The sequence below is a fragment of the Myxocyprinus asiaticus genome, chromosome 28 (assembly GCF_019703515.2).
Source record: "Myxocyprinus asiaticus isolate MX2 ecotype Aquarium Trade chromosome 28, UBuf_Myxa_2, whole genome shotgun sequence".
NCBI lineage: Eukaryota > Metazoa > Chordata > Actinopteri > Cypriniformes > Catostomidae > Myxocyprinus > Myxocyprinus asiaticus.
Genome location: NC_059371.1, coordinates 36,770,210 through 36,784,813, shown reverse-complemented (window position 1 = coordinate 36,784,813; position 14,604 = coordinate 36,770,210). Strand labels below are relative to the sequence as shown.

Genomic DNA, 14,604 nt, shown 5'->3' with positions numbered 1-14,604 from the left:
AAATACAGAGAATGTTTCTTTGTTTTACATGAAGAGGAATATTCCTAGTAGATGAATACTCTATGTAGCATTTAGACCTTTAAGGAGCATTTTAACTTTTTTTTTTCAGAATAAAGTCTTAACCAGATAATTTTCTTAATCACTGATGTGGACATAAATGTAGTCAACTTTAAAAGACGGATAGACGGCTCCAGCGTGAAATCATCACTTCAGGACAGGAAATTAACATCGCGCTCATGTTTAGGCTATAAATGAATACGTGAGAATTGCGTGTGAATTGTGTGATACATTTACATAAACAGTTCAAGTGTATATGATGTTGTATCTTAATGTTAAACTTGATAAGACGCATAGAATTAGCAGAGACCGCAAACGGAGTCAAGACTGCGCCCATCCGATCTGAAATCACAACATGTGCATTTTCATTCATAAGGATTACACTTTAGAAATATTGGCTGCACAGATTCATAAATTCTTTGTAATTTTGTATATGTTTATTTAAAATGCCGCTTTATCTTTGTGCCTCTTTGATAATCAGTCATACGAATATTTTGTATATTATTCGGATGAATCCGTTTTTCATTTTAAAGTCATTATTTGTGCCTTTCCGAATAAGGTATTCGGCTTCGGGCACATCCTTAAAGGTTGCAAACACTGTTTCATATTGACTTTAAAGGGGTTGTATCTTAAAAAATGTAATTTCTTGATCTTTTGAAATAAAGTTTAATGTACTATAAAACCACACTAACTTTAAGAACTCAAAACTTTCTTACACAGTACAAAACAAGCATTTTATTGAAACTAAACGAAAAAAGCGTAGGTAGGATAAATCAAATTATTCCACCAGAACAAGGTACCATTACAGACTGATCACACGGTAAATTCAGCAACAAAGGGTCGAAAGTTTTGTTGCTGAAATTGGTCCGAAGCTGGAAGTGTTGTATAACGTATGGCTACATGTGAGCTCCTGTTTCCGGGTGAAATGTCCACAGAGTGGCGCCAAAAGCGAGTTGTATTTTTAATTGTAAATGATGTTGTACAGTCAACAGGAATGCATAATTTTATTAACTGTACCCTCTAACCCAAACCCCAACCCTGAACCTAACCGTCATTATAAAAGTGTCGTTTTTGAGCAAAAATGCAACTTCCGAATCACGCTTACCATTGTTCATGTGAACGTGATTACTTCCTGGTACCGACGGGAGTAGAACCTGTCTCGTAGATTGCTCGAGCAACACATTACAAGTAGCGCTAGAGGGAAATGTATTCATGCTTGAATTGATGCAAAAATGTCTGATGTGAGATGGTGCTTGTCAGCAATTCGGCTGAATGGGGTTGATTTCAGTGTACATAAACTTATGGAAGCTACATGTCGATTTCCTATGTGATCATGTTTACCATTCTTCCAGTTGATATATAAAACAATAAGAGTAAGATTTGTGGGGAAGTTACGTGTAGCACCTTCTGCTCCGTAGCAAAACAAATTGAGATTATTGAGACACCACACAACCTCTGTGACCTCCACACAGTTAGTTAGGGGAAGGTGTTGACAGGGATGAGTATTTGTGAGTGTAACACCAGGTCCTGAGGGATAATATTGGAATACAGAAAGGTCAAAAAGCATTCTTTTGAAAGGAGACACTCATCCGGAGACTTAAAACAGTGGAAACACAGACCCTGGACAACATAAAGTAATGTAGTGATTCCTTACCTGGGTTATGTGTAATGCAGAAAGATTTTGCTTTGTAAAATCTGTAAGTCTTTGTTACCTGCTAGAAGCGTAATAGAAATGAGAGTGTTTTGCTTGAGGGTGGTATGTTGCACTTCTATGGTATTTAAATTCCACAACACAAAGATTGCAAATGACTACTTTTGTTAAACGTCCCATCTAAGTTTTATTTACATTTAAACATAAAGTAAAACAATCAGTACTGACTGTGTATAGTTTAAAAAGGAATCATACACACTTATCACTTCACATTATTAATTAATATGCTAATTGATATCCAGTATATTATGGGTTAAAAGGAACACTTTTCTGGTTTGGTTTAATTGAAGAGGTTCTTGAGCCTGTGGAGGTACATAACACAAAAGATTGGGAAACACTGTTCTAATACAACATGCATGTTCTACTATATCAAGAAAAAAGTACATTAGACTGCTGTCCTGGTACCTATAGAAATAGTTTGTGTTTGACTGACAGCTGTGGATAGATGATCATTTAGTTTGCCACATGATGTTTTCAGGACATTTGAGTGACTAATGAGAGAGAAAGACAATTAGCTGGGCCAACTGCGCATAACTTGGCACAATTTCGGACTTTAGGAAATTAATCTACTCCTCACAGACCATTATCCCCATGACTATTTGTGTCAAGGTGAGGACAGTACAGTGATGTGTATGCTCCATGCTTATTGTAACTATACTAGGCCAAACTAAACAATGAGATCTTAATGACAGACCATTTTCAAATCCACACTTGAGTCAGTTAAGGTGGTTCAGGTCATAATGCATTTTTCAATACTTTAATTTGAAGTCAAATTGAGACTTAAAACTGTTCTGACAATAAATGAATCAAGGGCATGCTGTTGCTAACTACAGACAATGATTTTGACTTGTCCTTCAGTTTGATAAAACAAAGAAAATTCACATTTGCTGGCAAGAACTTACAATGGAAGTCTATGAAGCAAAGCAAGGCAGAGGTTTTAAAAGCAGAAATGTGAAACATATATTTTTGTTAAAAGTGCTTATAGTGATTCTTTAAATTTAAAAGATTTAAATTTAACACTTCACCCAAACCTAAACTTAACCATGATTTTAACAGAAAAAAACATTGGGTTTGGAACGCAGAGGGAAGCGTATTACATGTTATTTATATAATGGTACATCAGTTATTTGGTTTATGTAAATAAATACGGAATGAGTAACAAAATTTGTTCACTGATGTTTCCTTTCTTAAAATAAAGTGTTGGATGGAAGGCTTGCTAAAATTTGATATCTGTATTATTCTGACTTAAAATTCAGTTTGATGATTGGATGGTCTCTATGGGAATAAACGTTGTACCTTTTCGTACCATTACAGACTGATCACACTTTAAATTCAGTAATAGAAGGTCGAAAGTTTTGCTGTTGAAATGGTTCTGCTTACCAAAATTCAAATCACTGCCCCCAGTGGCCGAAGCTGGAAGTGTTGCATAACGTATGGACAGGTGTGAGCTGTTTCCGGGTGAAATGTCCACAGAGTGGCACCAAAAATGAGTTGCATTTTAAGTTGTAAATGATGTAATACAGTCAACAGGAATGCGTATTTTATTAACTGTACCCCCTAACCCAAACCCCAACCATCAGCTGTTTTGATTTAAAATTCTGTTTGTTGATTGGATGGTCTCTATGGGAATACAAGTTGTACCTTTTCGTACAAGCCAAGTTGTACGATATGTTGCAATTTCGCCAAATATTCGAGCAATTTCAAGTTAACACGAGACTATGTTGGCCATACAAAGCATGTGATTTCAGTTTTAGCAGGTAAACAAGGGCAACGCCATTTCACATACATAAAAACCACAGCTCGGCCTTGAACGTTTAGAAACACTTCTGGCAGTTAAAAACACCCTCTCTCTCACCATTGACAGATGTTTTAGACACTTTCATTTCGCACTTCACCTCAGACAGTTTAAAAGAGGCTGCTGATGATGCAGTTACAGTATATCCAGAAAACTGTCATCACGACAGATATAGCTCGGTTATGTGTAGAATACCAACCTGAAAGACACTCCTGCTGGTTGTATGTGTTGACAACTGGATTATTGGAATTACAGCCTCTGATTTAGACTATCGGCTGTTGCCATGGTGAATCAGATCATGTCTCGCACTTCATTTGGATGCAATGAATTTTGGAGGAGGATGGAAAATGTGCAAGTTTTAGTTGTGGAAAATTATTACGAATTATTTTTAAAATAAGATTTTAAAATGTCTTACATGAAATTTAATCTAATCAGAGAACAATGTGAGAGAAATTACATAATACAAATAGCAATAAAATATGTTTATGTCATGCTGTGCTATACAAAAAGATTCATACCCTTAACAAATTCTCTCATTTTACAAATTAAATATCCTAAATTATAAAATAGATCTCTATTAGAGCCCATATAGAGGCTCTAATATATGATTGGATGACACATATTCAAAGCTGCTGTCAAATATCCAATACACACATAAGTCATAAAAATTATGAAAAAATACCAATGGGAGTATGGGAATTATTAGGGACAAAAGAGCAAAAATCAAGATTACAGTAACAATAGAATTGAATGAGGCCAGTCCATAAACATTAAAATTCACATTGTTTCAAAAGTATAGCCACAACACAAGAACAATATATGTGTTAACATGATGTTAGTGTGATCAACTCAAAGAGTTACCAATTTACACCATTTCCCAGATTACTGGCTTTACTGACGTTGTGTCATCATGACAAAGTTGTTTGATAAAGGTTAGAAAGTGATTTACTTACAAAAACATAACATTAACATAATGTTTCCATTTTGTAGCATTACTTTTGAAACAGTGTATTTTAATGTTTATGGACTGGCCCTATTAACTTCTATTGTAAGTGCTCTACTGCAACCAATTTTTTTTTAAGTATATATTCTTGTTGCACTCTAATCTCTGTCTTGGTTACTATCTTGACATCAAACCTCTACTATAGTGTATGACTTGCAAGGCGATTCATTTTTACATTTGCATTACAGAACCAACAACATTTACAAGCTTATTCAAGCGCAATCGACTTGCACTCTTAACTGATAAGAGTGTTGCACTTGCAACGCAAAGGACCAGCGTACGAGTCCTGAAGAGCATGCGCGTCGACATGTTAGCTAAAAATGGCATAAAAGCACCACAAAATGACCTGGTTGCTTCAGGAATTGTGTAATTCATCTCACATTTGTTTTCATGACACTATAAGTTAAGTTTAAGGTTAGGGTTGGAAGGTAGGTTTTGTTGATTTTAAATAAAAATGCTCAAAAGACCATTAACCTTAAAAAACAATCTGTTTGGGAGAATATTTAAGTCTCTTTCAGCGCCACACCACTGACATTTCACCTCAGAACTGTCTTGTTACGTGTAAAGTAGAGGTTTGTGTGGGATGGATTTTTCAGACCAGCTTCCGCAAGATTTTGTCCCACTCCTGCCCGCAACTTTTACATTTTGTCCCATTCCCACCCGCCAAAGCCCAAAGGTAGAGGTCTACGCAGATTTTTCCATCCCGCTCCGTTGTCATAGGCTATTTTTACCATTTTACAGATTACACTTTGATTTCGTTGCTCAGACATTTCGCATAAGAGTGTTTTTTTTCCGCCGCATGGAGCACGAGCAAGAATTTGTTTGAAATAGCCACCAACCCTGCACCTGTAAAAAAAAAATTATTTATTTTTTTTTGCTCTTGTGCAATAGATGAATAATAAAAAAATAAAAAAAATGTAAACATGATATAAAGTCATTCTTGATAACCAATAGAAGCGCTACAACAAATAGTCATTCTTGATAACCAATAAAAGTGCTACAATACATGTTTCATATAATTTGATAACTTCATCCATGCATCCAACACTGTAAGTTTGGGATTTTATTTGTCAGTGAATAAATTCATTGATCATCATAACTTCAGCCAGAATGACTGGTTGTTTTCATTGTAAAATTTTTGCCTCTAGTACAAGGAGTTTCAGGTTCTAATCCGCCCTAATATAATGCTTTATATTGATAAATGAATATTGCATCTGTATGTGGATGTATATCATGAGTGGGGACAGATCTGTATGCATTTTTCTTTGCAACTTTACTGGAAGGAGCATGAGTTGCTCAACAGCAGACCGAGTAGAGCACGTGTCTGGATGCATCCAAAAACATCGCCGCCCACTATCAACGGCACTCATAACAGCCGCAAAGGGCACTCATTATAACGACTCCAGTGCTGGATCGTCACTTATAATAACACACACTAATGAAATGGAAACTCCTGCTCAAGAACTGGAAATGTTTCTTCTGTATTAGACACTTACCAGACAAAAGCTATTTCAAAAAGTGGTGGGGACAAATTTGGCAAAGGCAAAAAGCGGTAGGGACATGTACCACCCGTCCCACCTGTAAATGACGCCTTTTCATACCCTGCTCCTATCTATCATGGATCAACTCAAAATAAAACCTAACAAGCAAAAAGAATGGCTTAGAGAAATTGAAATGATCTTGACGTCAAAACTTAAACAGACATGTGCACACTGGATAGGCTGAGAGAATGCAGATATAGCTGTTTATATGCACAGCGAAATTGGAGTAACTGGCAGGTTTTGCCAAAAGATGAAGCGTGTCATTTTTGTGCCATAAAACAAAATTTAAAAACATGACTATTTTCAAACAGGTTTCCCAAAACACTCACCCATCTGCCACTGGACAAAAAATTAGTCCTGCCCCAAAATAACATGACTGGTTGAGTCACTGAGCCTGTTTACATACATAGCAATGTGCTGAAAACTCCCAAGAATCAGCTTACTTAAAAAGTATGACAAAGCAATAAACTGCTTTTCATTTGATTTGAAATAATCGTGTTATTCTCTGCTTTGGACGTCAAACTGTGAAGAGGCATGCCCACAAGTCTTGTGTACATCGGATAAGCTGGTAAAGGTGTGTACATGTGGAATGGAAACGGGGTAATGGGCAAAAATCTACCCGCGTCGATCAGTTTATTCATAAGCTGTTTTTGACCCTACACCGATAAAGGAAATCCTCTAAATGTGTTCCATGACCACACATGTTGGCTTAAGAATAATCAGTGTAAGAACGTGCATGTAAACACGCTCAGCGTTTGGTATGTTAAAACAGAGCATTGTTCAAATTATGAATGGCTTAATTTTAGTTGTCCCTTGCAAATGAAGCTGGGACAGGAGAAAGTATTTACATCAACACAATTACATCACCTTAAAACTGTTCATGACCTTTCAAATGATAAGAACACCATTTAAGACATCTACAATACATGAATTCACACATATTGTCAGCTTAAGAATAACTGGTGTATAATCACGCATGTAATCAACTTATTCCCAGGGTAATGTCTCTGTGAATTGTGCCTTTAAAAACGTTGACTGATTAAAAATCAGACTGTGATCTGATCCTGGGAAATGACCCATGCATACTAGCCGGCGCCGTGACTAGAGCACAGCAGAAAATGAGCTGAGATGTCATTGGTTGAGGAGGTGTCATATGAAAGTTATAAATGATTACACAGACATTAATTCCAAGTGTCACAGAATGAGGTCATCCTGGCAGCAGCAACAACATGTTTGTCGAACAATGTCAGCTCGAGACCTGTCACTGTCCTGAAATACACACGCACAGTGTATAAATATTCAGTCTTCACAGTAGGACCATACAGGCGCAAATTATGTTGTGAAATATCAGGACGGCAAGTTTGGCAGAGGCTGGGAAGGTGGACAGCGGCTATACAAACATTCCCAAAGCTATTCCAAGAGTTAGATGCTATCGTAGACCCCAAATCTATGCACCCCTGTAGTGGAGGTTTAGAGATGTGATGATGGATATCCATCTTGTGGATGAGGAAGGGTATGTCATTTGGGTCATAGGGGAACTGAAATTAACGAGTTTACTGGAGTGCCACTGGGAGGGTCATGAGCTCGAACTCCTCACTGTTTGTAATATAGCATGGAAGCCTTGCCATAAAACACCCACAACCGAGGTTGTGTGACCCCTGACAGTCTCGGCTATATTCTATGTCACTATATTCGTCACAATCATTATCTTTCACATGGTACAGACAGACATGCACAGCGAATGTTAATTCTTATCGCATCAGCTACATTTGTGTTTTGGATTTACAGCACAGAACATACAAATTTGGACTGGGTTACTTCAAGCTGATGAGCCTAATTTCTATGCCACTAGCGTCACCAAACGTTATTGCAAAAACATTGACGAAATGTATTAATGTCTTGGAACAAGTTTCCCAAACACTCATCCTGTCTGTCATTGGTCAGATACAGTCCCGCCACAAACTCACACCATTGGTTGAATCAGTGATGCTTAATAAGCCGACAATGTGTAAATGCACTTCTTGCACACGGCCGAGCACTCAAGCTTTCAAAGTATAGTCTTTTGAACACAAGCGAATACGAATATGTTTGACTCGTACACTACGACTGTTTTGTGATACTCGCTCAGTACAGTCAAAGGAAGGTGTATGCGCTGGCGATGTTCACAGACGAGGATTGTTTGCATGAAAATCTGAGAAAATCTAGGCCGCATGCGGACAGTATGCGAGACTGTGCTGATGATGAAATTTGCTTCATGCAAACTGTGCGCAATCAGAAGTATACTTTGGCCTTAAGGTCATAAAATTCGGTTTTCCTTTAGCCAGGTAAGGTGTTAAGCAGTTAAGCTGAAACCGATCGAAACAGGTAGATTTTTGCCCATTGCCACTACTTTGCATTGCAAGTAAACACCTATCTCAGCATTCTTACCAGCTTATCCAAAGTCTGTTTATCTTATGATGTCAAAAGCAGAGAATAACCTGATTTTGCCATCTTGTACTATTATTATGACTTATCATGAGACTGGGTTGAAATATCAGTGGGCGAAAACTACTGAAACAAACATTCTTTAAAGTCAACATGAAATGGCATTCATAACCCATTTTACTTGTGTAATATGGCGCATTTCTGAGTGAAACAGAATTTTCAATGAGAGAAAAAAAAATGTAGGGCAGGATTTGATTTCATTCATCGGGTCGTGACTGGATGGAGAAAAGTGGTCTAAATATGGTCTGAATATGTGGCTGAAGGGGACAAAGACAAACATTGTTTTCTTTGGAATAACATGCACCGATTAATCGTTTATAGAAAGTAAATGGGTTCAATTTTGATTCCACTATGATACTGAATCTTTTAAACATCAAATACACATCTCAGACAATAAACAGACAACACTTTATTTTTCAGATAAAACTGGTAACAAAACAACACGTTAAAAACAAAAATACACCAAAAGAAGTTATTCTCGATTTTAGTTTTCAATTTGTTTCATTGACAACAAAGAACCTGAACGAATATGAGAATTAGCATGATTGAAATTAACATTAAAACTTCAAAAAACATCAAAACTGACTCTTATGCTTGAAAACCACTCTCGTGCTGTTTGTAGCAGTCTGAGGGCTACACTACAATTACAACATCTGATAAAACTCGCCCCTTTCCTAAAGTTTGTCGTAGTCCAGGGCTCCTTCTATCGCTCACAGCAACACATGCAAAATCATGAAACAGATAAGCACACCAAGATGAGACAGATAGAATAAAGACAAGATGTTTAAAATATCCGCAAATGCACACACACACCTTTAAGAGTTTTGATTTTAAACCTCACATAAAAAAGAAAAAGAAAACAGTAAATGAAGGGTCGTTTTCTGATAACAAGAATGAGTTGAAGAGGAATCTTTGGCAAAACTACAATAAAACCTTGGTTCTTTAGGATCTCACCACTTATAGATCTAGAAATGTAATTTTACAATCAAATGAAAATGACGGATCACAAAGAACTTAAATATAAAGTCTTATTTTGATTGCGTATCTGCAGCGTAAATGTGATATTCAACCAATGAAACCAGATTCAATGTGTACAATTTTCCTCAAAGATGTAGTTTCATTTTATCATACTAAAATAGTGTAAGTGGCTCATTATTTTCTGACGCCATGGCAGAATCCTCTATATAAAACTGATATGGCGTATTTTATTAAGAGATTAAGTTTATTACGCCACAGTACATTAATTTAATTACTGTGAGTCTCGTTAGACATAATGAAATCTCCTAATGGAAATATATATTAAAAAAAAATCTCATGATTCTCATTAAACTTGTCAAGAACATGTCTGGGTCACATTTCACCACCAAATCATGAGGAATAAATAAGACATTTTGGTAACACTTTACAATATGGTTCCATTCGTTAACATTTGTTAATGCATTAGGTATCATTAACAAACAATGAACATCAACCTCATTATTAGTTCATAGTGAATTAATGTAAACATATACAACTTTTGATTTAAAAAATGTATTAGTATGTTGAAATTAACTAATATTAACAAATGCTGTAAAAGTATTTTTCATTGTTTTTTCATGTTAACTAATGTTGTTAATTAATGTTAACAAATGGAACCTTATTGTAAAGTGTTACCGAAATTTTATATTTGAGGACCATTAAAATGGTAAATGGTCATAAAATTGTTCTGACCATTACAACGTTTTGCATTAAGATATTATTTTCATAACAAAATGAATAATCAAATGCTTGTTTCTGTATTGCAAAATAATATCATGTATTATTTAAATTGAGTATTGATACATTGGGGGTAATATTTATCCATAATCATGGCCTTGAATTTTAAAAATAAAACCATTGTATTTCTAACATTTTTACTATAATCCAATAAAGAATTTTAAATGAGGAATCTTAAATAAAGTATTAAAGTATTACAGTAACATAATGTGAATCTAAAGAACATAAACATTGAGAATAACGTGAACTATAATGTGAATAATGAGAAAATAATCACAATGCAAAATCTCTTAATGATCCTAAAAATATTCTTAATTAAAATGATCCTAAAAAATAAGATAAACATAATATCCTGATGTTGGGGTTAAATGTGACCTGGACATGTTTTCATGAAATTCACTCAAATAGGTTTGTCTTCATTAACGCTTGGCGTACATATTGTTATAAATTGCATAGCACACTGGTTGGTGTACATTGTGATATTAACCGAGTACAGGTTTTACCATCACGCAATGCTAGCAAATTATCAGCTTTTATTGGCAATACTCAGTTTTTAAAGGAAACCTTGACAATGGACTGTCTGGACTAATTCTAAAGATTATAGGTATGATAAAAAGCAAGTTTTATTGAAGTTTTGCCTGTAATTTCTATTCAAAGAGCACAGCCCTGGTACATTCTCCTAAGACTGAGAAATACAAGTACTATTCTTACACTGAAACCATCTGTACCAAGTCTCCACCCTATCCTAATCTGCGAATCAGATTTGAATGGTTCATTCATGTAATTTTTTGCATTTCAGAGATTGGTTTAGAAATACTCAGCGGTTGCGGTTGTTGGGTAGGAGTCCAGTGGTTGTGCAGGGGTCAGACCTTCGTAACGGTGCACTGACCATCAGGGCACCCAGAACGATCGCTGCTATGTGCAGGGCCACCACCAGGGGGCGGTCTGTCCAAATGCTGCAGTCTATGCCTACCCCGGGAGCTTTCCACGCTATCGACTCCACCTTCGTCCCCAACGGACTCGTCTTCATCCTCGCTTGTGCCGGATTCGGATTCATATCCTGAGGCATCCGGAGTAACAGAGTCGTCTTCGTCATCGACATCATCTTCGTCTGTTCCAGGCTCGACGGAGTTGATATTCAGTTGTGCGAGTGCCTGAACAAGTTGAATGCCACTCGGAGGATGCCGCAGGGCCAGACAGGTGACCACCCAAGACGGTTGATGGTCTTACGGGAGCAGGCGCAAAGACGCCTTGAGGACGCCCTCCGTTGGCGCTAGTGTCCGCTCCATCTGCCAAGCTTTCTCGTTCAACCACGGCTCCGTCCACACTCGTGCTTAAATCTGCAACTGCAGCCACTCCAACAGGTACTGTTCCCGATCCTACCCCTGAGCTGGGATCTGGATCGAGTCTAAGTCCAGCCACACCTTTCTTAGGAATGTCCACCACATCTCTCTTCATCCTACGCCTACGTCCATGTTCGTTCCTCCTGTACTGCACCATGTTCTCCAGGTCGGCTACATAGAGGAAGCCGGCGATTAGCATCTCTGCGCTCTTTTTGCCCTTGCTAAAAGCATCCTCTAGTTCTCGGCTAGTCCGCTCGTCGTATTGCCACCAGCCGTTACGTCCTTCGTAGTACCACGCGTGGCCACTGGCCCCCGTACCACGCCCACCTGTTGCCGAAGCCTTCAGCTCTTCAGGCGAAAGCAAAGTGGGCCGTTCCAGGAAATCCTCAGGTACTTCCTGTCTACAGAGGGCGCAGCGTTTGCTGTGCCAGGAAGCTCCCTTGACGCAGAGGAAGCAAAAAATATGATGGCATGGCAGACATACTGGGTGGACGCAGCTCTGCAAGCAGATAGCACATTCCGGAACGGGAAGGGAAGGAGACGAAGGCGACGGACTTCCATCCGTAACAGAATCCCCACTCACCTTCTTGCCTGAAGTCAGGGTGTCCACGGAAACATTTACCTCGCCGCAGCTAGCCATGCTGTGAAGAAAACAAAAACACTTGAAGATTTTACTTGAAGAAAGCATGGAGGGAATGCTCAAACGACTTAAAGGGCTTTTGTCACCTTTCACCTTTATTGTATGGGGAAAAAAAGTTGCAGTGAAAGTGAATAGTGACTGAGACATTCTGCCCAACATTTCTTTTTGTGTTCCATGGAAGAAAGTCATCTATTTTTGGGTGGAACAACAGCAGGATGAGTACATGATGACAGAATTGTCATTTTTGGGTAAACTATGCTTTCAATTGTAAATACGCAGATGTAGCAAACAAATGGGGCACTGTTTTCCGTACCATGTTGCCCAAGTCTCAAAAAGTCATGAGTAAACAGCAGTTGCTTGAAATCTTTGTTCATTGTTGTTCTGATTTAAGCGCTTCTTACATTTCTAGTCTCTCAGACAAGAACTACTCAAATTTTACAAGAAAGAGAGCTATTCATGAAAATATCTGTGAATGCTATCAAAAACAGATGCTTGCATTTTAATTTCTGTGAACAATTCAAAGCATGCGACAAAGTGAAACCAGAAGTATAGATGAGAGGTAGAACAACTACAACACTGTACAGGCTATTTTCATGTTTAATTGTTTTAAACTTAATTCTTTGTGTACCTCAACATATCAAAAAAAGGAACCTTTTTTTTCTCCCCTTTATCTCCCCAATTTGGAATGCCCAATTCCCTCTAAGTCCTCGTGGTGGCATAGTGACACACCACAATCCGGGTGGTGGAGTACGAATCTCCACGTCTGAGATGTCAATCCGCACATTTTATCTTGTGGCTTGTTGAGCGCGTTACCGCAGAGACGTAGCGCATGTGGAGGCTTCACACTATTCTCTGCGGCATCCACACACAACTCACCACGTGCCCCACCGAGAGCGAGAACCACACATTATAGCGACCATGAGGAGGTTACCCCATGTGACTCTACCCTCCCTAGCAACCGGGCCAATTTGGTTGCTTAGGAGACCTGTCTGAAGTCACTCAGCACGCCCTGGATTCAAACTCACGACTCCAGGGGTGGTGGTCAGCGTCTTTACTCGCTGAGCTACCCAGGCCCCCATAAAAATATATAATTAAATACATAATATAAAAACTAATAATTACAAAATCAATAAAACCCACTGCTTTCACAGGACAGCCCTTATAACATGCTCATAATATCAACCAGCTCAAATCAGAGGCAGAAATGACAAGCTAAATATAACATGACCCAAATCCTTTACAGCCAAACCGTTTATGGGACATTTTTATGACACTAATAGTGCAGAATACACATGAATTTCAGACATTAATTTTAGAAGTTTAGAAACAGAAGCTCAAAAAAAAAAAAAAAAAAAAAAACATGTCAGGACTGCAAAAGAAACTAGCTGAGACCATAATAATAATAATAATAATAACAATAATACATTTTATAATAAAAATAATAATAAAAGTTTTGCATCACATAAATATTTCCCATTACAAGTTAGTAAAATGTTCTACATTTATTTACAGAAATATAATAATTTAATATAATTGACAATTTTAGATAATAGAATTATATATATATATATATATATAAAATTTAAATATAAAATAAATATTTATTTTAAAATAAACATAGCTATTACCCATCAAGTAAACTTTAGGCTACATGCTGATTATTTATATTTTTTTTCGTGTGTTATTATCAAGCACTAATACAGGCCCAAACCTTTTAACACAAACAATATCTATTTTTGCATGCATCTAATATTTTAACACATTGCCTAACGATATGCATTTCTTAAATAACATTCATGAGGCTTTTTAGGCGTTAAGATGACATTTCTAGAGAGATCACACTGAGGCCTATACACAGGACAACACCCATGACCAAAACACAACAAAAACAGCGTGATTTCACAATCAGACTCACTCTCTGAACTCTTAAAATTGTCGAAATATAAACTAGAGACATGTGAGATATTAACATTATCATGTGCGTTATGAAAACATATACTGACATTTTCAATGACGCATGCTGCGTCTTGTTTTTCAATGTCTTTTCGTTCACTCACTTGTCAAAAATCACAACTTTCGCCTCTTTCTTTCAGCGACGATCAGATTTGGCTCATCTGCTGGTCACCGGATGATCGATCATTGTTCGTTTATTGATGTAGATTGATCGGTAAAAAGTGAAGTTGCTCGACACTGATGAACACAATAATGTTTTCACGGCTCCTCTTTAATCAGACCGCTGCTGGTGTGTTCGAGTACTTCCACTCTGCGCAAGACT

General features: G+C 37.4%; 1 protein-coding gene across 1 annotated transcript; it reads right to left on the bottom strand.

Annotated features, from left to right (window-relative positions):
- Positions 1-8,980: 8,980 nt before the first annotated feature.
- Positions 8,981-14,581, bottom strand: LOC127418801 (E3 ubiquitin-protein ligase rnf146-like). Its single transcript, XM_051659634.1, is given in 3 exon segments — positions 8,981-11,518; positions 11,520-12,330; positions 14,387-14,581. Coding segments are annotated over 2 exon segments (1,119 nt in total). The 5' UTR covers position 12,330; positions 14,387-14,581; the 3' UTR covers positions 8,981-11,209.
- Positions 14,582-14,604: the final 23 nt, after the last annotated feature.